Source organism: Semicossyphus pulcher, unplaced genomic scaffold (assembly GCF_022749685.1).
Source record: "Semicossyphus pulcher isolate SPU_LCO1_2020_fin unplaced genomic scaffold, fSemPul1.0.p SCAF_6, whole genome shotgun sequence".
Classification (NCBI taxonomy): Eukaryota; Metazoa; Chordata; class Actinopteri; order Labriformes; family Labridae; genus Semicossyphus; species Semicossyphus pulcher.
The window spans coordinates 31568470-31594700 of NW_027211737.1; the positions used below are offsets into that span (position 1 = coordinate 31568470).

At 40.0% G+C, this 26231-nt stretch overlaps 3 protein-coding genes across 3 annotated transcripts in view; all 3 read left to right on the forward strand.

The window, feature by feature from the left end:
- LOC138609942 (uncharacterized) overlaps positions 1 to 26231 on the forward strand; it is a 59244-nt gene that overhangs the window by 19850 nt on the left and 13163 nt on the right. The gene's annotated exons all lie outside the window — the stretch shown is intronic.
- Positions 18675 to 20472, forward strand: LOC138610061 (uncharacterized). Its single transcript, XM_069682755.1, has 5 exons — positions 18675 to 18734; positions 19006 to 19148; positions 19710 to 19935; positions 20062 to 20128; positions 20339 to 20472. Exons 1-5 carry the CDS (start codon positions 18678 to 18680, stop codon positions 20470 to 20472), a joined length of 627 nt encoding a protein of 208 aa, XP_069538856.1. The 5' UTR covers positions 18675 to 18677.
- On the forward strand, positions 20528 to 22363 carry LOC138610062 (G2/M phase-specific E3 ubiquitin-protein ligase-like). Its single transcript, XM_069682756.1, has 10 exons — positions 20528 to 20602; positions 20697 to 20747; positions 20856 to 20929; positions 21029 to 21109; positions 21198 to 21403; positions 21488 to 21587; positions 21674 to 21836; positions 21934 to 22040; positions 22133 to 22277; positions 22328 to 22363. Exons 1-10 carry the CDS (start codon positions 20528 to 20530, stop codon positions 22361 to 22363), a joined length of 1038 nt encoding a protein of 345 aa, XP_069538857.1.

A 26231-nucleotide genomic window follows, 5' to 3' on the forward strand; every position in this document is an offset into this window, starting at 1 on the left:
CCTTCGTATATTGGCTGCTTTATTTGGCTGAGCAACCTTGACAATTTATCAGCAAGCGCTTTTTCAGTCATTCGTTTCTGCGATTGCAGGTCTTTTTCAACTCCGCCTCCGGTTTCCATGGTTACGTCCGACGCCGTTTACGCACTTCCTGGTTAATCAGTCATCAATCAGTTCGCAGCAACAAACAAAGTTTACGCAAAGTCAATAACTTATTCGCTTCGCCTACCAATGCATTGGTTTTATGCCCCCATTTTTTGTGTGCACACAGGTCAAATGGCCATTATTGTGTAGCGCTACTCATACCTCGGCATCCATAAGCTGGGCGCCATGCGACGATCAGCTGATCCGATGCTCCGCAGACTCCGCTGCCATGTCGTTGCTCCGGTCTCCGGTCGTTTCGCTGCCTCGTCGTTGCTCCGGTCTCCGGTCGCTTCGCTGCCGACGTCCCCCCAGCCGTAGCCGAACTCCACCTGAGCGTCCTCCGCAGCCGTTCCTCCAGCCGTGGCCGAACTCCACCCGAGTCGCTGCATCCGTTCCTCCAGCCGTAACGAACCCGAACAGCAACAGCAGCTCCTCCACTCGTCCTTCAAGGCCGCCTCTCTGGCTTTCCAGACGCGGCGAATGTCCACAGAAAACACAACGCCGACTGTTGCTTTCCCAACGAGTCCCATAGGAACCGGGTTTTTGACTAATATAGTGGCGTACCTTTGTCACTATCGGCGCATGCTGGTATGTAGGGTTTGTAGACGTGCCAGTGTAGGTGCAGATCCACAAAACACAGCAAAATGTCCAATTTTCGTTTTGCCGATTTATTACTCACAACAAGTGTTTAAAACAAACTGCTTTCCCGTACCGTGCAATATTACTTTTCATAGTTACAATTTACTAATAAACACTCTGACCTGCGGTGTTTTAGATGCCATGGCACGGTCAAAAACCATATGGCTTCCTCAGCGTGCGCACCTGCACTGATTAACCCACCTACCTAAGTAGACACACCCAACAGACCTGAACAGACAGTGCCACCTGTCTACAAAAACGTGCACAACACGACCTGGCTCCTACAGGTTTGTTTCTACCTGCAGAGTGAGTCAATGTAACGGTTCACCTCCGCATGAAAAAGCTTCTGCTCCTTTTATTTATTCCACATCCTGAATAATCACATTTATAAAGACCTGTTGTTGGTTTACAAGAACAACAAATATCTTTTGTTACTGCAGGAACTCAGAAACCCTGAAAACTCACCCAAAGAAAGAAATGAATTAAACACACAGGAACAAAGTCAAAAAGCTGTCACGATACTTCAGGGTTCAAATGTTACCAATGAAGGCCGACCAAATCTTAGGTTTATAAATTAGGATGCTAATGTTAGCGAAGATGAGCTGTTTTACCTCATCAGCAGGTGAGTTTGAAAAGAAAGTGTTGCTACCTTACACCATAAATACATACCATGTGATGCTTCTGTTGTTTGTTTTAAATCTGGCATCATTCCTTTTGGAAGCTAAAAAACATTGTAGAACAAGACTTAGTAAAGAAACACAGAGACAATACATTCTTATTGAAGGTAATCAACTACAGATTCTTTTCACCTGCATGTCAGCATTTTAGTTTTCAGAACTTTAAACCTTAAATGTGAATTTATTTGCATCATGCCAATTATATTTTTTATGGAAAAAAACAAAAACTAATTATTTCCCATTTACTAAACGATAGACAGGAACGTTTTTATGATTAACACAGTCTGGGACATGTCAATGATCAGCAGCAGAAATTCATTTTAAATGAATTTTTTTTCTTTTCTTACAATGTCCAACTTAAAAAAAATCCCACTTGTTAAAACGTTGACAAAAAAAACACTTCAAAAAACATCTTTTTATTTTCATATAATTTTCCTCTTTCACTGACTCAAATCTTTTCATCAGCATCAGTCCTGTTCATAAATACCAAATATTCTGCCAAGTTCTATGTATTAACAAAAAGGGGGAGGACCCAGGTGCAGATGATTTATTCCAACAAAAAGACAAAACAAGGCAGAACAAAGGTTCACTGTTGAGAATCAGGGAATCAACAAAAAACCAACATGAGGTTGAGGCGGTGTCAGCATAAGTTACCATGGTGATCTACTCCGGTAAGAAGTGAACCCCCTTTGTACTGAAAACTCAGAGTTAACCCTGAAGTTACCTCGATAACCGCAAATCTCTTTCTCGTAGTATACCCCCCTGGTTTCCAGGCAACTTGTGACGACATGATAGTGTGTTTACGATTTTTATACAGTTCTCAAACCCTCACGCGCTCACACGCTGCACGCCTGACGTCGTTAAAGTCTGTGAGGGTTCAGTGCTTAGGCTTTAGGGTGGAGATTGGGCCTAAAATACACTGGGGAGGAGAGGCTAATCAGACACAGGTGAGCAGAGGTTTTTCTTGCTATATGAGGATTATGCGGATGCATAGGGCCCCTGTTGCCACTAGGGGGCCTCCAAGCTGCAATTCAGCCTCAATAAATAAGGGGAGAATTAAATGACCTGTCTTTATTTGTAACCTTGGTGTTGTCTACAACTTCGAAGGCACGGTCATCTATAGTATGGCGCACATAGCAACACGTGTGCCTGCTGGTAGCAAAGTTTGCTCCCGATTAAAGCCTGAGATCTTTAGAATTACAGATGGAAAGTGGTAGTGGAAGACGAATTATTGAACTTTCTCGTGATCAAAATGAAGACACTGAGCCAGGATGAGATTGTAATGCTAGTCTCGAACAACTTTTCATCTGAGTGGATAGAGGAGTCCAAGCGGCTTCTCTTTGAAGTCTGTCCGAGAACGACGCAACGCTGTGTGTCGCATAAAGGTCCTCAGAAGGATATAAACAACATAAAGGCATGCATGAAAGTTCTTAATGAGAGCGGGGAAGATGTCCCAAGATTTGTTTCACACTACTTAGATGATCTCCCGCCTGTCTCATATGGTAGCATCGACGTATCGGCCCTGCTTGGCAGGATTGAACAGCTTAACAGAGATGTCTGCAGCATGAAGGGGGCTCTAGACGCTCATGTGGCCGTGTGCGAGAACCTGCAAGCGGTTACCACGGATGTTGTGCAGCGTATGACGGCGCTGGAGAAGCTCCGCGGGCCTGCGGGCCCTGAAAGCACCACCGGAGCGGCTCCGGAGGAAGAGGTGCAGAGTTTGGCTACTGCTGCACCGCAGTCAACACAAGACACTACGGCAACGAGTGCTCCACCAAATAATCAATCTCAGTGGAGCACGGTTGTAAAAGAAGGCCGTCGTTTAAAGCCAGTTCCTGGAAAAACCAAGCCACAACCAAAACCCCGCACTGTGCGTGACCCACAGAAACGCGAGAGGAAACATATGGCGGTAGTTGGCACTGGGAAAGTGAGTAACATTCAAGTGGTTAAAACCAAGCTGGTCAGTGTGTTTGCAACAAGATTCTGCCCTAACCTTGAAGCTGACACTCTCTGTGATTATCTGACTGAGAAACTGGGCAGAGCAGTTACGTGTCGCAAAATTGACTCGACACGAAACAGATTCAGCTCGTTCCATATCACCGCTGAATGCAATGAAGTGGCTGAAATGTACGACCCGCTACTCTGGCCAGCTGGAACGTATGTCCGACGCTACTACGAGGCTCGTCGGCCCCGCGTTTCGCCTGATGATGGAGGTGGTGGAGCTGAGGGAGCTGGTCTACAGCAGCGCCAGGAAAACACAGCTCCAGGCCCTCAGGGCAGCCGCAACCTGGAGCCTCTTGACACGTGACAATGGTCAGTAAACGCAACACAGACAATAACACAGCTGACCTAAAAATCATCATATAACGCGCGTGGCCTTCGCATTGGTCACAGTGCTGAGGATAAATCACGTCGCCTTATTATTGACAAGCTCCTGGAGAACTGTGACGTACTGTGTGTGCAAGAGACATTTTTAGCTGTACAGGACTTGGAAGGACTAAATTCATTACATTGTGATTTTTATGGAGCTGGTGAATCCACCACTGATCTCAGTACAAAATTAATCCAGGGGAGGATACCGGGGGGAGTGGCTATCCTTTGGAAAAAGAAATACGATTCTGTGATCAAAGTGGTTAGATTGGATGTAGATTGGGCTATTGGAATAGAGATAAATTGCAATGATACAAAGTTTATTATATTAAATATTTATACTCCTTATGAATGTTATCAAAATGAGGGAGAATTTCTCAATAGATTAGCCTTTGTTAACTCCTTTATTCAAGATAATGCTTCTAGCTGCATCCTTGTTTTAGGAGACATGAATGCAGATATTTCTGATGAGAACTTTCTATTTGCCAGACATCTAATGCATTTCTGCACAGACGGAGGCTTAACCCTCTCAAGCAAGTTTTTTTTACCTGAAAATAGTTTTACATAAATCAGTGAAGCATGGCATACAACTTCATGGCTGGATCATTGTGTTTGTACATCGGATGCACATGCCTCCCTGGATGCCATGGAGATCTACTATGACTATGCCGTTGCTGATCATATACCTTTTTCTATATCACTGAATGTGGAAAAAATACCGATGGTATCGGCTGAGGTAAATAACACAATTTTGGGGAAATTGGATTGGTCTAAGATAACTAAGGACGCCATTAAGGAATATACCATTAGGACTGACAACCTACTCGGAAATATTGAATTACCTAAAGATGCAATAAGATGCTGTAATGTGAACTGTGGGAACCCACAACATGGGAATGATTTATGTGTTTTATATGATGCTATTGTGGAGTCACTTCTCATCTCCAGTAAATCACTTCATAAATCTCAGTCTAAGGGATACAATGTCAAACCTGGCTGGAATGACTATGTGGCAGAGCTTCATGTAGTAGCTAGAAAAGCATTCAAAGCCTGGGTTGAATCGGGAAGAGTCAGACATGACCCTTTATTTGAACAGAAGAAACGTGCTCATGCAAATTTCAAATATGCCCTGCGATTTATTAAAAGGAATGAGAAGTCTATGAGATCTGACTCACTGGCCAAAAAGATGCAAAATAATAGTGTTAAGGATTTCTGGAAGGAGGTTAAATGTATGAATAATTGTAAAATGTCCTTACCGACAAACATTGATGGGGTTAGTGGTGCTGGTAATATATCTCAGATGTGGGGACAACATTATTTTGAATTATTTAACTGTGTTGGAAGAAATCATTTTGAAGTGGGTACTGTTGATACAGATGTAGATATAGTTATCAATTTAGAAGAGGTTCACTCAGCAGTCTTAGGACAAGCTGACAATACATCGTGTGGAGCTGACAAGATAACTGCTGAACATCTAAAATATGCCAGCAAAAAACTTTGTTTGTTGCTTGCTATATGTTTGACAGGCTTACTAAGACATGGCATTCTGCCTGACTCTATCCTGTCTGTATTATTAGTACCTGTAATTCAAAACAAAGCAGGCAAAATAAACAGTATGGAGAATTATAGGCCTATAGCATTAGCCAGTATTGTATCCAAAGTACTGGAGAAAATCCTCCTTAACAGGTTAGAAGATTACATATTCACAAGTGACAACCAGTTTGGCTTTAAACAGAAACATGGCACTGACATGTGCATCTTTGCTTTGGAAGAAATCTTGGATAAATACAACAGTCAGAACTCCACAATTTGTATATGTTTTATGGATGCCTCTAAGGCCTTTGATCGCATAAATCATGAAAAACTGTTTGATAAATTGTGTTTTAGAGGGGTCCCAAAATGGATTCTAAGAATTCTGGTTTACTGGTATGCTCATCAGGCCTTTATGATAAAATGGGGAAATCTATGTCAGAACCTTTTTATGTTAGCAACGGAGTGAGACAGGGCGGAATTTTGTCTCCCTTTCTCTTTAATGTGTATATGGATGACTTGTCACAGCAGTTGAATGCATGTAATACAGGGTGTATGGTTGGCTCTATGTTAATTAATAACCTAATGTATGCAGATGACTTGGTAATTTTCTGCCCATATAGTGCTGGCCTACAACAGCTATTGTCTGCTCACAATATGGTCTTGACTTTGACATCAAATATAATGCAATTAAGAGTAAGATTATGATCGTTAGAAGCAAAGGTGATAGAAAACTAGTTTTTCCTGAATTCTTTTTATCTGGCATTGCTCTTCATGAATGTAATGAGATCATATATCTCGGCCATCATATTGTAAATGATCTGTGGGTCAATAGAGATATTAACAGACGGTGTCGCAAGTTATACGCGCAAGCCAATATGCTCGCACGGAAGTTTAACATGTGCACTGTTAATGTTAAGACAGCTTTATTTAAAGCATTTTGTACCCCTATGTATACTGCCCACTTGTGGCGTGTTTATAGCAAAAGCAACATGCAGAGACTGAACGTGGCCTATAATGATGGCATGAGAATGCTTTTAAAACTTCCAAGATGGTGCAGTGCTAGTGAAATGTTTGTAAATGTTGGGGTGCCGAACTGCTCTGCTGTGATACGTAATCTTATGTACAGGTTCATGTGCAGGTTGTCAGTTTCAGGTAATGGTATTTTAATGTATTTGAGTAACTGTGAGAGGAGCTCAGTGCGGTTCTCGTCGAGATTGTGGAGCCACTGGCGCTCAAGTCTGTACGTACACACAGCTACCTAATGTATGTACCTTTGTGTCATAATCTAGTTGATGCCTCACTTGATGTACTAGTTTATGTATTTCTGTATGTATTGTCTGTTATGTTTTATATATATATATATATTTTTAGTGCTATGGACCTCACGCTGTGTCCTTAATAAAGTCTTATTTTTATTATTATTATTATTAACCAGCCAAGCCCCTCGTGTGTAGTGAAGCACTTAGATGTTTAAAATTAAATGTAGAATATAAACAAAATTAAACTGTGCTGATAGGGAAGCTGTGGCTTGTGTTGTGGGGTAATCAACTTAAAATCTTCATGAGTTATCACAATGTCATTGTTTCCCAATATGGTGCATCCCTGCTATCAGGGGAGAAGTAGTAGCTCCAGTGAGACGCCGGGTCATGAAACCAAAAAGTTTGACCCTACAAAAACAACATGCAGGCGATGTTGATCCATTTCAACAAAAATCATCGTCCTACAATTTCATATACTGCGCCGTTCTTTGGCACTATTTTCTCTCTTGACAAATCCAGTATCACTACGCCTGCGGCAGGCCGGTTTCTCAGGTAAGCCGACCTAGTAGCCGTTTCACGTGATTCTGACTCATTCGCGTCATCGTTGAAGTAAACATGTCGGACTATGAAAGTGATGAGGAAGATTTACCTTTAACAACGGATCCAACGGGACCTCTTAGGTCACGATCCGTGTCAGGAAAACGATGAAATACGTGCGGTGCAATTTTTTTATTACTACAGCCAGGAAAATCACAAATTCGCACCATTTCGATGTATTTCCTCTGTGACAACAAACGTCGTCTCACAAGTTACCAGTTCCAGCGTGTTCTCTTAGAAACAGCTGATGGATCACGTCACCACTTTTAGTCTGGATTCTACCCAACGATTTATTAAGAACGTATCAGAAGAGATTTTGTATTTGTGTGTCTAAAAGTTGAACAATGTCCATTATCAGCCTCAGAAGTCTGCTTCAAAGAGGTTTGTTTTTCTCAGCTGCATTATTGGGTTGTGTATTATCAGAATAAAAAACACTTAATCTGGAATGATTTGGTCTTTGTTGAAGATTATTAACAAACATAAGATGGAAAAAAACAGAATAGGTCACGCAGGAAAACCTGGGTCACCTCAAACCCGATTTATGGCCCAGGTGAGATTAGGAATCGGTTCCCCCTTCCTGCACACAACCACCATCACCAGCACATTATCCCCCCAGTACTGCCTCATCATGGTGACAAGAACAACAGTTTAAAGACAAAACAGATAACTTACGTGTGTGAGTTTAACTCCATCACTGTTGCTTGTTGATGTGAGATGCTTGCTGGGAGACTCGTTTACCACAGGTGCACCAAAAGATTCCTCCATGTAATGGACGAAGCAGGAACACTTGTTGAAATGAAGGCGATAAATGCAAACGTTAAATTCAAGACAGTACGTCGCTCACGAGGGATGATGATTCACGAGTACATTCATGAAAGTGAAACGTAGCGGCTCAGATGTTTGGAAAAGCCTCAGGTGTGATATAGATGTTTAGTTTGGAAACATTTTGGTGTCAGATAAAAAGGGAAACTGGATTATGAGGTGAATGCAACAAAAAGTGTGTGCCAAGATTATTGAACTGGTATTACATGCGCTCCCCCTGCTGGCTGTTGGTTTAAATGTCTGTACTCACCCTGCTATATCTTTCAGGTGTTGGTGATTCACTTGATTTGGAGGAGAGACAATAAAAGGGGCGGGAAACACTACACTCTCTTCTTGATGGCTTCACAGCAGCAGCAGGAGTAGCTGGAGCTACTCCTTGGTTAATTAGGGTTTTTGCCTTGTGCATTCTTTCTTCATTTTCTGATGGGACCGGCAGTCTATTTTTTAGGTGTTATTTCTTTACTAGGGTTTAGTTTTGTTAGGTTGTTTGGGAAGAAGGAAAGGCAGCAGATCCTACGGCCCTTTGTGGGCTGGTCTGTGTCTCCTGGAACGTTAACTTGTTGAACTTTGGTCTTTAGGTAGAAAATAATTCAAGTACTCGTATTTTGATGAGTGCTGTCAAAATTAACATGTTCGTTTTTGTGATTAATTTGAAATATTTAACACGTTAACTTCCTGTTTAGTTCCTGTGGCGATTCCTGGGAGTGTTCCACCTTTAGCGACTTTCTCTCTTTTTTCTAAAATCGAATCGCAACAAGTTCAGCGTCTTTTTTAGACCAGTGAAATATATTGTTTTGTAATTCCTTCTCATGTGTGCTGCTCAGAGTAATCGCAGTTCACAGCTCCTCTGCCAACCGCTCAGAGTTGCTCTCTCTCCTCTCTCTTGTCCCGTGCGCAGCAGCACTGCGCAGGCAGTCAGGGAGGGTTTTATTGGAAATCTGTGGTTCACAGGAGAGAATCTGTGTTTAGAGTTCAAAGATGCTATTAAACAAAAGTATTTTAACTTAAATACACTTGTTTTAAGTTGATTCGACATTAATTTTCAGAATTTACATTTAAATATCCATTATTACAAGCTTCAGTCTTAAGAAGAAAAAAGCGATTAGTCGCGATTAATCACAGCAAATTGTGCGATTAATTAGTTTCTGTAATCGATCGACAGCCCTAATTTGACTCTTGTTTAGTGGTTTATTTGTACAATATTTTCATACTTTGCAGCATGTGTAGGAAATCTGTTTGTTATTTATGCAGTAGGATTCCTGGAAGGCCGCTAATGTGTACTTGTATGAGAAAGGTAAGTGTAGAGAAACCGGCTCGGTTTTTACATCATTTTGATAAGGTGATTTTTTTCTGCCCCACTGGAGGTCAGAGGGCAATAATGAGGATGAAGGAAGCTGTTTTGCATCCACAGCTCCTTCTTCTTGTTCCTCACGTGACTCCTCCTTAGTCTGTATTTAAAATATCTTTCTGTTGACTGTTAGCAGACAAAAGTGATGAGGAGCTGATTTCTTTAAACAGTAAACCATCAGATTTTTGCTCTTTTGGTATCATAACACAGTTTGCATGTTGACAAAGACAGATGAGTTATTAACCACCTGAACAACACCTGAGCTTTGTTATTTAATGGTGCTGAAGATCAAGAGACCAATCTTAAATCTGAGCATAACTCAAATGTGTTAAATTGATGATGAACTCTGTTAACCTCAAAAGTCCACCACAGTCAGTTAAACAATCAGCTAATCCCACAATAGAACAGGCCTACCTTTACCTGCAGGCTGGACGGTGGGTCTCCTGGTCCAGTTTGGGATTATTCCACAGATTATATTGAAGATGGAGGGACCAGAACATAAGGGCGGCACCAACATACTGGAAAGAGGAAAAATAAGAACACTTAGCTTTCTGTCAATCATGTGCAGGTGATCAGTGCAGGTAAAGAGTATTCTCCCTAATGCTCCCTGCATGAAGTTTAAATCCCAGCAGGATTTTAACTGCCAGAATTCAAACGGTCAGTTCATCCCTGAGTAGTTTAATGTCACCAGAGTACAAATCAAGTGATTCAATAATAATATTATGGTTACTGCTTCACTCACTTCAGCTGCAATCTGCCTCCTAAAGGAGTTATTAATGACCCAACAAATACCTACAATAATAATTATTTATTAATCATTTATTTACCTAAGATCCCCGTTATTTATTACAGCAGTTACAGCTATTCTTCCTGGAGTCCACACAAAGTAAAATGAGGTGGCTGTTATGTCATCAATCATTTGTGCTTGTAGTCGGACTGATTTGAATAAATAAATAGTTGTAGACCTCACTCACAAACCTTCCATAACAGCATACACACATTACCGACTCCCAGATGTTTTACCTTGTTTTATATCCTTTAATTATCAATATGAATTAGTCTACAATACTTCCTGCAAAGTGCTGCGTCTCGCGGCAGGTCTCTCACAAAGGAACATGTGTTTTGGGCAGTATAGACTTTCATATCCATCTGTGAAGCGTGAATATTAATTTAAAACTATTCCAATGAGCCTCAGCCCCGCGGAGAGAGAGAAACAGAGAGCGCAGACACACGGACAGAAGTGCAGACGCGAAACAGAAACAGGTGTGATGAAGAAGTCTGAAGTAAATCTGTGTAATTCTCAGGTTAATCAGTGAAGTGTGTAAACTACCTGTAGCCTCTGTTAACAGTGACAGGCGGTGACAGCTGTCTCATAAAAACAACCCACTCTCACACGAACGAGTCGGTGTATCGGGAGATCAGTGTCGTATATTTATATTCATATTTATATTTATATTGTCACCAAGTAAGACAAGCACAGAGTCTTACAGCGAACAGCATAGTACCTAATTCATCAACAGGATTTACAGTAACTTTACAGAAAAACCAACAGCACAATAACAAGAATTATATTCACCTTTATATGAACAACACGGGATTTACAGGAGCTCTCAATTAAGGCCGAAAAACAAAACACATCGCTCTCAACCAAAATGATAACTAACACTGTAACTGGCATTAACTTACATGTAGCGTTCATCACCTGCTCCGGATTAAAATGACCTCTTCATTTTGTGAGTTCATGTTGTGCTGGACTCTTATCACTGCTGCAGCTTGGAGGACGTTTCTCGGCACTGGCATCATTGACGGTAACGACGTTATTTGAGCATAATAATAATGGTGTCATCTTTAAACACTTTGCGGCATCAGCCTCGAGATAGTTCTTCTTTTTCTCTCTGACCTTCTCACTCCACTTTTTCGCTTTTCTGGTCTTTTATTTCCAGTTTAATTGTATTTTCATTCAACTCGTCTCTTCTGTCTCGATTGTGTTTATTTCCCGCCTGACCTCTGACACTACATGGACGGGTCCACCTGAAGGGGGTGGGGGGAGGTGACGACGGTCGGTACCATTCCACCTGCTCGCCTGCCTTATAGTATAGGTAGTATATTGAATTATATGAACGTGTAACTTCATATACCTTACACGATCATATAACCCTCCACCCCCTTACATCGCTGGTTTGGTGGCTTGCCGCCAACTAGTTGGACCGGTCCATCTGGCAGTTCCCAGAACCGCCAAACTCTCAGTCCGAGCCTGCCCAGTGCCCCGGTTACAACCGAAGAGGGTCTCTCACAGGAAGCTTCATCGGCACAAACTCCTCCAAAATACGGAAAAAGAACTTCAACTAACTTCTACTAAGCAAATTACCTTGACTACACAACAAAGATTGCTTTTGTGGCGACGTGAGTCATGCAAACAATCAAGCTAGGTACGTTCAGTCACTAATCAACAACATATTACACACGATCAATATGCTACGTTAATCTCGGTAAATGGAAACCTTTTAAAGCTTAAACAACATATTTAAAACCCACAATTTAGTTCTTTTGTGTATTTTTGTGACAGATGAACACAAAATACCCGGACAGTTTACAGGAGACTGGCTACAGATTTGGGGGTTCCTGACTCAAGTTCGCAGGGGCTCCACAAGATAGCGCCGGTGTCACAAAGATCAGAAGGTGATGTTACAGCTTTTACTGCATTAGAAACAGGACATCGTATAGAGAACGATGGTGAGATATAGCGTGACTAATTATATATGAAAGCACCATCAGTGATGATAACAATATTTTAACCTGCTACAAATGTATTTGTTTTATATTGTAATAATAAATGGGGAAAAAAACAATCAAATAACACCATCAAAGTCTATAAAGAAATTTATTAGCAAATGAAATCTCAGCTGAATTAAGGAGCAAGCCAAATGATGATGGTTGGGATCCTCCCAAACCAGCTGACAGATTTTCTTACTGACATTTTCTCTAAAGAAGGATAATCAGTATGCCCTATAATAAACAATTACTGATAAGGACTTTAAGTAAAAGACAGTTTAGAAATAATGTTAAAAAATAAATTGTAACAACTGAAGATGTTTTCTAGATTAATGTGTAACCATCTTAACAACTGATATATAGAGAGATGGGTCCTATAAGGACACCTCAAAACAAATCTCTTGATTGTAAACTACATTGACGTTTTGGGTCGGCGGTTTATAGAAGAAACAAACAAATATGAGAGAATAAAATTATGATGGAAACAACAAGTCGTTCATAGTGGAGACGAGAGGAAACTTTTATGAACCAGTGTACACAGAGGAAATATTTTTTGCAGAGCGTGACGAGCCGACACAGAGATCCTCTGTGGTTGTTTGTGGTAAGTTGTTTCAAGTTGTTTTTTATTCAGTGCTATCTTTCTTATGGTTGGGTACAGCAGCGCTCTTCAGCAAATGGTTTTCATTACAGTCTTTAGAAAAATGATCACTGCTAACGCGAAAGTTGTCTCCGAACCCCTCAGCTATCATCTGACAATAGCCAGATGATGATAGCCTCTGGGAGGGAAGGCTTTCCTGGCATTCCGGTGTAGCCAGCGGTTAGCGATAAAGGATTTCCAACCGAGACTTCCTTGTCCGTGCGCTGCTTTGTTTAAAGTGTGACTGCAACTCGAGACACAACAGTGAGTTCAGACCGAAAAAGGAAGAAGAAATTCAGCCCTCCAGATGTGTCTGCAGAATAAACGCCGTCATTTCTTGGTTTATTACATCCCCTGAAGAGATTTATTTGATGGGAACCTACCAGCGCTGGTTTCAGCTGAGCAGCTCCTGTTCATCTGTTTCTGGTGAGTCTCAGTTTCACTGTAAATAGTAATTCACTAATCCACTAATTCACCTCACAAAGTTAATAGTAGTTATTTTCTTTTATTCAATAGTAATATTTATTTATTTCTCAAAGGGTCATATGTGCAATAAAAATCTGTCAATGTGCAATAATCTCTCACCACAGTGCAATAACCTAATTTAGTTTAATCGAACTAAATACCAGGTCAATTACCCACTGTTTACTTGTATATTTTCTAAGAGTGTATATTTTATATATTTTGTTATCTAATTTTGTACTTTTTATATATATATATATATATCTATCTCGATAGATATATATATTTTGATCTTTATTTTTTACCCTCTGTGTGCTGATTCTTTCCTATTGTATTGTACTGTATAAGCTGCTGGAGACTGAATTTCCCAGAGGGAGTCATCCCAAAGGGATCAATAAAGTTGAGTCTAAGTCTAAGTTACACAGAAGCGGCACTACAGCGCTATGAATCTGAAAAAGAAACAGATTTTCTTGTGATCGACTTGCAGTTAACGGCTCTTAAGTTTGCTGAAATAACAACATCATGATGCTGATTTGTAAAAAGTCCAAATGAAGCTTTGTCAGGTGTGTCCTCAAGAGGAGAAGAAAACTACTTGGTTTGTTGAAGGGAGGTCAGATTCATCGTTTCTGATGCATTCATTCAGTCAGGGAAATCTAACCGCTGATCCAACACGGCATCAAGACAATTTCTACATTTTCATGTAGAGTCTGTAAATAGAGTCTATATTCTGTGTAGCTAGCCTCAGCTGAGGCCAATATCACCATCAACAGTACACAGTGAAATCTGTATGGTGAGCAGGACACTCTTTGTTTGAAAAGCCCAGAAAGATACTCATGCTTATGATTAGATCTTCAGAAGAGTGAAGTTTAGCTAGCCACCCAAACAGCTAGTCTGATGCTGTGTGGTAGAAAAAGGGAACTTGTACAGTTCAGTGAAGGGCTGCTTGACGACGAGGTGAAGCGGTGAAAATATACAAGATTTAGAGTACACTTAAATTCATGTAGATTTTTTTTAGGGGGACTATTAACATTTATTAAGACCTATTCTTGGTTTACAAGTACGACAAATATCTTTTATCACTGCAGCAACTCCAGAAAACCTGAAAGCTCACCCAAAGAACTCCACTAATAATAAATTAAACAAACAGGATCTAAGTCAAAGAGCTGTGTCACAATACTTCAGGGTTCTTGTGTAACAAGTTACGGCTGACCAATTCTTAGTTTAACAAATTAGGATGCTAATCATCGTCAGTCAGCTGGTGAGCTTTAAAAGAAAGTGTTGCTACCTTACGACAACAAACACATACCCCTTAGCTCTTGTGTTTTTTGTTAATCATTACCCAGCCTTATGTGGAAGCTAAAATACGTGCTGAACAGTTAGAATGTTTTATTTAATATAGCCTCATTATCATTATATTATTATATTGGGCTTTCTCCAAGTTCCATTGTATTGCTCTCTGGCTGACGTTACTCTTTACTCTTTGTTTGATTTATTTTGATTTATTGATAGTTTTCAAATTAGAATCTGTCACAAGATGAATGAACTGATATGAAAATAACAGAATCCAGCCAGTGACTGACCTTTCACGTTACCTAAATTGTGTCGTGCTTTCTGTGGTCTGAATTTTGCTTGTTAAAATATTGAGTGACTTTTCTGCCACAAGAGGGCGCCCTGTTTATCTGAATTGGCTTTTTGTCTCCGAGAAATGATTGAAGTCCTGATCAGGGAGCTACAGTTGACCACTGCTTCTCACTTCATGTGAATGTCCATCATACTGATGGCTCCCATTCCTCTCATCAATGTTTGTCCAATTCATTGAAGTACTTTGAAGTGTTCATCAAGTTCAAGCTGACTATATTATTTTCCTTCAAGGTTTACATGTTATTGTACGGACATTTGTAGTTCTTTTATCTACAGTATTGTTAAAAGCATGCAATTGAACTTTTTATATCTCACACATTTTACCTGGATATACCTTTAAGTTAGTGATCTGTGAAGCTCCAGAACACTTATTGTGTGTAATGTGTCCCATCTACAAGCTTCATGAAAGAATATTTTGAAAGGAATACCTGACTCCTGTGTCCTGACAGACACCTCACAGAAAACTGCAGTGGACCGCATAGGTGGCAACGTCACCTGATGGTCATCTTACAGAGAAACAACATGCAGGTAAATCATGGGGTTGGTCTTAAAGACTTGGCATGCTCCGGATGGTAACACTCTCTCTCTCTGGCTCTCTCAGGTTTTATAACAGGGATAGACTCTGGACTACTAATGGGTAAGTACAGCAAATGCTCTAACAAGGTAGGCTCTCAGGTAAGTCGGCTAGTTGTCATCTCCAAGAACAATCCCAAGCAAGTAAATTGCAGTGCAGAAAGCTCAGGGATTGTTACCACTAATTAATCCATTGAAATATTCATGCAAGCATATGTTATGTAATAAAATACCAAAAGACCACCTGTAAGAAGGTAACCATATCAAAGCATGTTCATATATTTATGTCTTTAAACTTAGCTGTTGAAATAAGACATATAACCTGCTGGATGGATAAAACTGTTAATGTATCCTACATAGAAAAAGCATACTTACATTATAGGTCAAACCTATTATGTGTTTATGTAAGATTGAGATCATTCATTTATAAATTCAGTTTTAATTAATTTCCAAAACAGGTCATTTGTGAGGTACTTCAAAATGTTACATCAAAAGTGACTCATTTCATTGTTTCTCAGCTATCACTGCAATAACAAAACATTTTAGAAGTCAGCTTTATTGTACAGAATGAGTGTTTTTAAAGTCGAGGTGAAACGAAAAATGTCATTTAAATCCTTTTAGATCACACCCCCGGTAATATTGTGCATCTATTTGACAATATAGGCCAAAAGAAATACAGAAAATCCTTTTCTTCGTATTCTTATATCAAAATCCGATCATTTTTTCTTCCTGTAAAAAAAATAAATATCCCGCGTGCTAACGTAGCCTAGAACCAAACAATTTCAACCAATCAATTTCAACATTTAGCCGCAGAGCACCAAGAACGTTCAGTCAGTTAGCTAGCTACTGCGCTGTGGAGAACGTCTGTCTACGCCCACTTCTCAAAGATCAAATCAAATCCCTCTAATGATATGTCCCGCCTGCACGTCCTGTTTCACTCGGAAATACGTCACGATACGGAAGCTAGATACTCTCGAAATGCTGTTTCAGCTCGACTTAATGCTATCAACAATCTTGTTTCAGATGAGAGCCTTTGTGTCACAGTTTATATTTTAAACTAAAAGGGAGAGGACCCAGGTGCAGACTTGATATCTAATTAAACAAAAAAGGCAACAAACAAAAAACTTACTTAAAGAGTCCCGGCAACATAAATCCAACAAAGAGGTCAAAACAGGTAACAAATAATTCAAAAAACACGAGGAGCCACGAGGACACTGGTAACACTGAGAAACATTCAGGACAAAAGACGACAAATTGACAAACAGACAGGGGAGCACAGAGACTAAATACACTTAGGAGCTGAGGCTTATCAGACACAGGTGAGACAATCAAGGGGCAGGTGAAGACAATAAGGGCCAGGCACACAATCAAACAAGCGGGAAACACACAAAGGCAGGAAGTGGATATCACAAGAGACATTAGGCCTTTCTCATTTCTCTATTTTGTGCCTCCTCGTCTCCTCGCTCCTCGGTCCTCCTGCCTGTGACCCGGAAATTGATCTCAGCACGCCATCTTGAAGGATGTCTCAATTCATAAAATGCATCTTGAGGAGAGAGGATCGAGGATCGAGGAGGCTTGTCGGAGGAGCTATGAGCGAGGATACACCGGTGTATCCTTTGTGGAAGTCTTTTTGGCACCATGACGTAAAAAGAGGCGTGAAACACAGCTGGAATATACAAACCACGACGGGAGCCTTTTGCTGCATATCTCTGCTCCTGGGACACCTGTTCCGTCTGAGCAGGTATTCTCCGCGGCGTGTCTCACATTTAACAGAGTGCACACCAGACTAACCCACAGCATGTCTACATGTTGCTATTTCTTCATCAAAACCAGGACAAAATAAGGACAGGTGTAGGCCTGGACTTTTTGTTTTAAGCTTCCACAGCCTGATGTTAGTGTATCGACTGTTTTTGAGCAGAAACAAATCATAACATTTTTGCGCGAGGCACAGCAGGTAAGTCATTAATTATTTAAATCTGCAGACACGTCGTCAGGTCCGGACAGGATCTCATGTTTATTAAAGTTCTGTGTGCTGACCATCAGAGAAAGGTCGGCTGTAAATGTTTATTTGCTTATCGTTACTGCTGGATCACACGGCTGCTCGTGTGCGTGCATAAAACAGACACTGGACAGTTAATATCTGTGGGCACGATTGTTGGTGCCACATAGGATTGAGGATTATAATAAATGTACCTCTTATTTGTGTGAGTGTGTGTGTTAAATTAAAAAATAAACATAGATGACATCCGTACATTTGCGTGACATTGTGCCACGTTGTGAAGTGAATTGAAAGTAACTTGTCATAAACACTGTTCTGCTGACAGAGATCATAAGAACAGCAGGCTGTAACAAAACAGACAGATGATGCAGCTGTGCCACACATCATATTTAATGACGTTGCTTTTAAATGACCGCTCTGAAGCAGGGATGTCTCATGTTGTTAAATGTCTGTTGCCTCGACTCCTCTCTCCTCGTGTCTCTTCCTCGCCTCCTCTGCTCGCATCTCTGGTGGGAGGGACTAAGACGCGAGGAGAGGAGTCAAGGAAAGGACTCGAGGAGGTACAAACTGAGAAATGAGAAGAGCCTATAGGCTGCTTCTAATGTCTCTTATTTGATATTTCCTCGCTCGAACCGGAAGTAGTTCTGGAGCCGCCATATTAAGGACCGTCTCAAAGCTCTTATCGCTGCTCGGAGGAGCAAGGAGCGAACAGGGAATTTATGGCGTTATATTTGTGCCTAATTCCTGAGCGATCAGTGGGGGATTTCGAGTGCAAAATGATTTGTTTCGCGAGAACTTTAAATAATGTTTTGTAAAGAAGTTATAGGCAAGCGAAAAATAATGAAGTTTGAGCAAACAAATATCAATAATGCGCTCAATTAATTATTTTTTATGTTCACTATTATCCATATAAGTGTGCAATAACAACCCCTCTCCCTCAGCTTTCCTCACGTGTCCGCTCACAAAAACTTGCTCAGAGCGCTGACAGGCCGCTGCCCCCTCGCTCCCATTGTCTCTCTCTCTCTCTCAACCTCTTCACTCTGCACGCTCAACTTTGTCTGGTACGCTCGCTTAACCTGACACAGCGTTACAAGGTGCCACAAAACCAACCAATCGGGAGTCAGAGAAGGTCAACTCTGATTGGCTCTTCCGCCTCCAATTACAACATCAGAGTAAAGAGCGCTAGGTAGCTAGCTACCGGAAAGACATGGTCATGGACATGGCAGAAACTGATGAAAACAGCAGCGATACGCCACAGCGTCAGGTGAGTCACTCATTTATAGCTAGTTTTGTTATATCACATTATTTTTTGTGATGCTTTTGATGAAATCTTATATTATCTAACCGTTAAATTTGCTAGCGGGAGATATAGCTATACTTGTATAGGCTATCTTAGCTAACAGCTGAGGTTATAAAAGTAGGCTACCTAAGTATAACTATTTTGTCTAACGTTAGCAGAAAACAGTAAGTTACATTTAAGGCCAGTTGTTTCCAGTTTAACTGAAATGTTAATGTCACATCTTGATTTGATTTAGGGCCATGGTGCAGTTGAGTCAGCCGCCAGAAATCTGGTGTCTTTGCTGCTTAACACCATGGGCACGAACGGCTCAGCAAGGACGCCAGAGACGGGACAACCGCCGGCCCCTCGGAATGTGACTGTACAGCAAGAAATGACAAGGTTTGTTATTTAAACACGTTTTAATTCACTTGTTTTAAAAATATTGGCATAATATATTCTTGCTAAAGGTCCACCTACTAAATGCACTTTGGTATGCCCCATCTGTTTAATCGCTAAGATTAAATTCACATATGCATATTGTTTCCCCTTCAGACAGGCATTTGATTTATAATTTCATTTTTGTAAATTGATATTGGCTTATATAATCAATCTAAATATTATAAAAATGGCTGAGTGCACTATTGAATTAGCAAAGGATGCCATTTTTAAATAAAGGTAAATTGTCTGACAAACAGCAATATAAAAAGTGCTGTAGTGATGCCCTGACTTTTGCTCTCTAGATGTAAGAAATGTATGTTAGGACTGACCACAGCAAATGTCACATTATTTTGATTTCAATGTTTTTTTTCAGTGAAATTAAAACTTAATTGATAATTTCCACTAATTTCAGATCAAAAGCCAAATTTAATATCTATGAAAATCATAATGATAAGTATTTTCAATGTAATGCATCTCTTGATTGTTATTATACTTCTATAATACTACATTTTAAATCCACAGATCCTTTCCAGGATATTTCAAATCCACCTTCAGTAGGGGTAAAAAGAGGTGTTTGACTGCCACCAAGCATCTTGTTAAAGTCACCAGTAAGCCAACTGCTCTCAATTTTTATCTGCTGCCAAAAAATACATCGCACACACCATTGCCAATTGAGGAGCTTGAACTTCTCCAGGCAGGCATGGGAAGACAAACAGTGTCTCTCCCTGAAGATGGTGACCACACCGAGGTACACAGTCCAGTTGTTTGAATTACCTCTAAAGTTCTTGTAAGACATACTTCACCCTAAGTCTTGAGACTATGTCAATGCTTTTTTTCTTTCTCACCCTCTCCTTCCCCCCCTTTTTTTTCAAAGCTCCTGGCTGACACATTTCCAAAAATGGAGGATCTTCGTGGAGGATGGCTTTTGCATAAGGCAACAGGTCAGTAAAATTTAGATAATTTTGTTGTTTTTATATTGTGTGTTTACTAGATACTACTTTCCTTTTTATTTTTTCCGTACATAAACCCCCATGGTGCTTTGATAACATGCTGTAACCAAAATAAAATATATTCTATATATATATATAATATTTGTTACAAAAAATAACAAAATTGTTTAAGCATGTTACTCCCCCTTTTTTGAAATACAGGTGGCAGTGGTCGGCGAAAGCTTACAGTCATTCCACCAGAAGCAGAGGGGTACTCTGTCAAAGCTCTTCGAGTGTGTCAGCAGGTACATAGTACCTCTTCAGGAGACATTAGACACCTCTCCCCTGCCTCCTGACTCGCAGCACTTTTCAAAAATGCCAAAAAAGACATGTTACCAGTGTAATGAGGTGATGCCGTTGCAGATGCTTGCTGTACATGTTAAGACATGTAAGGGAAAACTGTCCCCTGATGAGACAGGCGATGAGGTGAGAGTACAATTTTTATTTTTTTGTATTTGTCAAATAACCTTAAGAAAATATATTAATTGTTTATTACAATGGATGTTTTGTAAATCTGCAGTCCTCTGATGAGTTAAGTATTGTGGAGACTGAGTCAAATCTGTGGAGCAAGGTAAATGTAGAACATAATTAAAATCCATAATCACTTAAGATTTAATTGTTGCAGTAATAATCTGTTTTGGCTGTTTTTAACAGAGCAACTTTTGTTTTCTAATTTCAGGTAGTATGTCCAATTTGCACCAAAGAATTCCCAGAGGATGAGATCACATTCCATGCTAGCCGATGTGGAGAGAGGTAATCTGCTTTGTACAATAAACATTTTTTAATAGATTAATGTACATGTATACCTATGTATTGGTTGGTGTATAATAAGGAATATTTATTCCTGTACAGCTTTGATAGTGCACAGAGCTCTGCAGCAAATGACTACAGTCCAAGTCTGCCAGCTCAAACTCCAGTATTCAAACCAAAGCAGTAAGTTTTATTTAGATGACACTTGCATGAGTTCACATCAAATATGTAAAATTAATAATCTTATTTTTCTTCTGTCTTCTATTCTAAGTGTGGAGGATGTATTGTGCTTCCTTCAACACCAAGTTGACACCACAACAGAATTTAAATTGTGTGTGGACAGAGACGACCTTCCAGACCGGGGCATCCTCCAGTGGAAAAGGAAAAAATCTGCAACTCCTGTCAGTGCTCTTAAGGTGGTCTATATAGGAGAGGCAGGCATTGATACAGGAGCCCTCAGAAAAGAGTTTTTGACTGGTAAGTTTGTCATTCAACTGTTTTTTTCTGATATGAAACAAAACCAGCCCATTGCTCTAACTGGAATCTGCTTTTATGTCTTAGATATGATTTCAGGTATTGAAAACATATTCTTTGAAGGGACTGGGAGCCATGGTAAAAATCCCATGTACTCTTTGACAGACCTTGATAATGACAACTTCAGGTTGGTATCAAGTTTTTTTTTTTTTACAATTCTTTTTTTCCCATGCAAGAAGTTTTAATGAGACTTTTTTTCTACCTTCCACACAGAGTTGTTGGTGAAATAATGGCAGTCAGCCTTGCACAAGGTGGCCCACCACCAGCTTTTTTGAAAGAGTGGTGCTACAACTTTCTCTGCACAGGAGAGGTGGACTTCAATTCTCTGTCTCTAGAGGATGTGTCAGATCTAGAATCATGTCTACTCATCAGCAAGGTGAACACTCTGAACTCTAACATTTTTGGGTATGAAATTGATCTTCCTTTTAATTGTTTTTTGTGTTTTTGTTTTTTTTAATGTTGCACATTTTCAGGTTCAGGATGCGGCAGACTCCCAGTCTCTTAGGTTGTGCTCCGATGAAATTGTAAGCTGTGGATACACAAGCCAGATCAAAATGGACAGCAAAGACGGAATCATTCGGTAATTGTTTTAAAGATCAATTTTAAAATTGTTCAATTTAAAATGTTAACTTTTCAAATCAGTGATTCATTTTTGTGTGCTTTTCTTTAAAGAGCAATTGTCTTACATTCTACAACAAGACTGATTCCAATGCTGCAGCAACTTCAAAAGGGCATGAAACTGTATGGCCTGGTTGACCAGATGGGTGGAAACCCTGAAGCTTGCCGCTCCCTGTTTGTTCCTGGGGAGATCATCAAAGTATGGATTTTAACTGCCACTTGTTTTATTCATACACTGTCCTTGTTCAGTTGTTTTGTATCCTACATTACCTTAAAAGTGTGTAGCCTATGTTAGTTAAACACTTGAAAAATATTCAACTAAATCTGCACTCTCCTTCTAGCCTGATGCTGATTTCATTATGATGAACTGCCAACCACATTTTAGTGAAAAGGGGACATCTAAGGAGAGAACTGAGAGGAAGATTATCAACTTCCTCCAAGATTTCTTGCAGGAGATTGAAATGTCAGGTAATAAATAATCTACAGTGTATATACATAAATCATATTTTGAAAGTTTTGTTATAAATTTACTGTAAAAAGCACTTGGTCATTTCTTCAAAGAAAATTGGTTAACACTTTTTCTTTATTTTTGTTATGTGAAAAAATACCCATCACAGATGAGGAGACTGACGATGCAACTGGTGGGGCAACGCCTCTCTTAGTCCATCACGTGCTCCAGTGGATTACAGGGCAATCCCACATCCCCATCCTCCCTGATGAAAAGAGACATTTCAAGATAACATGCAACTTTGAACACGAATGCAGGGAGCGGCTAGGAGATCATTCTGTTTGTTACCCAATTGTGAGTGCCTGCACCCAGACTGTGACTTTTCCAGTACAGCATCTTAGCACTTACACTGACTTCAAAAGAATCATGAGTGAAGCTGTTAGATATGGTGGTGGATTCCACAGAGTTTAACACAATTAGCTTGACTTAAAGTAAAGCAGATGTTCGCTGTTGCTAAATATTTCTCAACTATTACAAGGTGTTAAAGTAGAGCTACCCCTTCATGTGCATTTTACTGTTTGTCCTCCAGTAGACTTGAGTGATGTTTTGACAAAACAGATTTGACACATGAAAAAGTTTCACGTGTCAATTCACAGGTTCATGTTCAAGAATGGCCAGTTTGACACAAGTGCAAGTATTGTGTGTACAAGTCACGACCATGTGACTCAGAATGTTCAAGAGGGTCAATAGTTCTCTGAAGATGTTGCAGGGTTTCATCCTCAAGTGGGCACAAGATTTCAGGAACCACAACTGTACCGTTGGTGTCTTCTCCAAGTATGGCACTCTCCCAGTCAATCCCTGGGTCTTGGAGTTCCTACAGACCCCCCCCAAAAAAATTGACAGGTGAAGAATTTGTAAAATTGTTACTGTCAAAAATAAACATGAAGTTGTAACACATTTCTGGCTGTTGTAATACACTTTGCTTCATTACTTAAAGGCATAATAGTTTGTAAGAGTAAATGAAAAAAATGCAGCATTTCTACATAGAAAACATGTTAGCAACTTAATTCAGTTCAAGTTTTAATCATGTCATAAGGAAAGACTGTAGTTTTCTAATGGTGTACCTCAAGTCTCTCCCCTTCATCTAAATCCTGAAGATGTCCCATACACCACAGCTGTTCAGGAGTGGGACTTCCTTCTGTCCATAGAGGATGATGATTCCATCCTCCAGTGAAGGTGGCAAGGTCTGCTTGCAGTCGAGGGAGAAAGATGTAGTGCACACCAAAGAGGTGAACCACATCAGAGATGTCAAGCAGGCCATCTTCTTCCAGTGAGTGAAGAACATCATGGTACTTGCTAGTGACTGCAACCCAGACATCACGCCAAAGCCGCTCTATCCTGGAATGAAATAGAGTTGGTTGACTTGGATTTATAAAACAAATTCAATTTCATTTGACAACCAAGCTGCAAGAAGAACTACTGATTATGCAGTAAAATAATATTTCAAGACTGTAAACAACTAACCTCTGATTGTGGACGCTTTTTCCAGAGATGAAGCTGGCTCTTCCTGTTCCCCTTGTGGCAAACATGAAGTATGCGATGTCCACATTCTCAACCCCCTGATCCCCCCTGACCCTAAGATGAAAATAATTTGAATGAGATTCCACAGGGTCAACTTTTACCTCAGTTAATGAAATTAAATTTATCATTGCGAGAATACAATTCAAAATTACTAATAAAAACAAAAACTGGCACTGCTCCTAATACAAGTTTGTTTTGTAAGGGCATAATACCTTGATGGTAATCCATAAAGCTGGGTTGACCTCAGGAAGAAAGAGAATGCAGTTGATGCTCTGTTATTTGTTGCACCTTCCAAGTAGAAGATCTGGGATGAATAATGGGAAAATTGACATGAACTTTAAGAGCTCTAAAACCAGCCACAAGAGTATTGTGCAGTACCTTAATGTTTATATTATACTATGAAAAGAATACAGGCAGGTCCTACATATTTCAATGTGTGGTATAGTAACAGATCCTCCTACAGCATTTGGAATTTTTATAAATTATATTTCTTAAATACCAATATACTACATATGTTACACCTGAAATGCAACTAAGTTAACACTTCATCTGACTGAGGTAAGTTAAACAAAGACAATGTTTATCTGAAATATGGAAGTGTACAGCTGCATTTGAATTAATAACTGCTGTAAGGGAGGAATGCAGATGCAAGTTGGCAATAACTTGCTCCTTAAAGGTGATTTGTTTTTAGAAGTTTATTCAGATGTGATAACTATTTGATTCAAACAGGAATGCCATTTTGACCTCTGCTGGCCAATGCAATTATTCTGTTCACAGCTAAGCGAAGGTCTTTTCACGCAGAATGTTGGCAGTTTTTTGTTTTTCTTCAAAGCAATTGGAGATAAATATACACAATTTGTTCAAACCTACAATGGTAAAAAATAGCTGATTATGAGCTTGTACCTCAGTTAGCCATGTCCATGTGTGGACTAAGCAAAGTGCTAACATTATCATTAAGAAATAACACACAAGTTACCTTCCTTGAGTAACCATCCACTCCTCCAAAGATGACAATCTTGTACCTGTTTAAAAAGGGAAAAAGTTTCAATATACAGGCTGTTCTTGTGAATATTTTTTAACATGGATCCATCAACCAAAAATCTGTTTACCTTATCAGTTTGTGATTTGTGTCAATGTGGACCAAGGAGAGAGGGCCACGCACAGAATAACTTCTTCGCACAACACACCCTAGTTCTGTGATCCTTAAAAAGATCCCTGCAGCATCAACACGATGCATGGATGCCATCATTCTCCACCATTGTACGCGGAGTCCCATTGAAACCAAATGGCCTTGAACCATCCTATAACCAGCATTTGGCATCTGAGTTTTAATGGCCAAGATTATGTCGTCAAGCTCTTGGTCAGCCATTGTGCTGTAGGTTCCTCTTACAGAGAAGCCAAATTCTTGCATCCTTCTGTATATTGTTCTTCTCGACACACCAAGGCATTTTGCAATGCAGGAAACTGGCAGATGTGTGTCAAGCAAATTCTGTAGTTTTTCTCTTTTTATCACGATTTTGGGGTGTCCAGATCCTGGACCAACTTCTGTCTCGTGTTCCACTATGGGCATGGAGCTGGCACAAATTTCCCTCTGGACAACATGATGTAGGTTTTGTAGTGCTTCGGTAATCTCTGATACACTGCCTATCTGTTCAGAGAACGATTCGAACAGAATGAGCTCATGGCGAGTCAGGAACTCCAAATAATCAACATTTAATGGCTGCTGATTTATGGCAGGCTGCAGTTTGGTGAGAAGTCTCTCCATTAGCTGCTGTCTGAGCAGGTCCTGTTGAACAGACAAGGCACAAAGGATTAGCAAAGCAGGGAGACTCATAATTAGCCTTTTACTAAGTTACAGAATAAACAACGTGACTGTGATAGCCGGTAATGTGACTTAGAAGCCTGTGTTACACTTTCCACTTATGAAATCCCAACTGTTTCCAACACGGAATATGCATCGAGACAGGGTTAGTTTTTAAATACAATTTCTTAAATATGATACTTTTCTTCGACAAGTACAGTTATGAGACCATGTGTGCAGGTTATCAAACCTATATTCATTATTAACTATCTACATATTGCCAACGTCCCTTTAGCATACATCGTAAATTAAATTACTGGTAA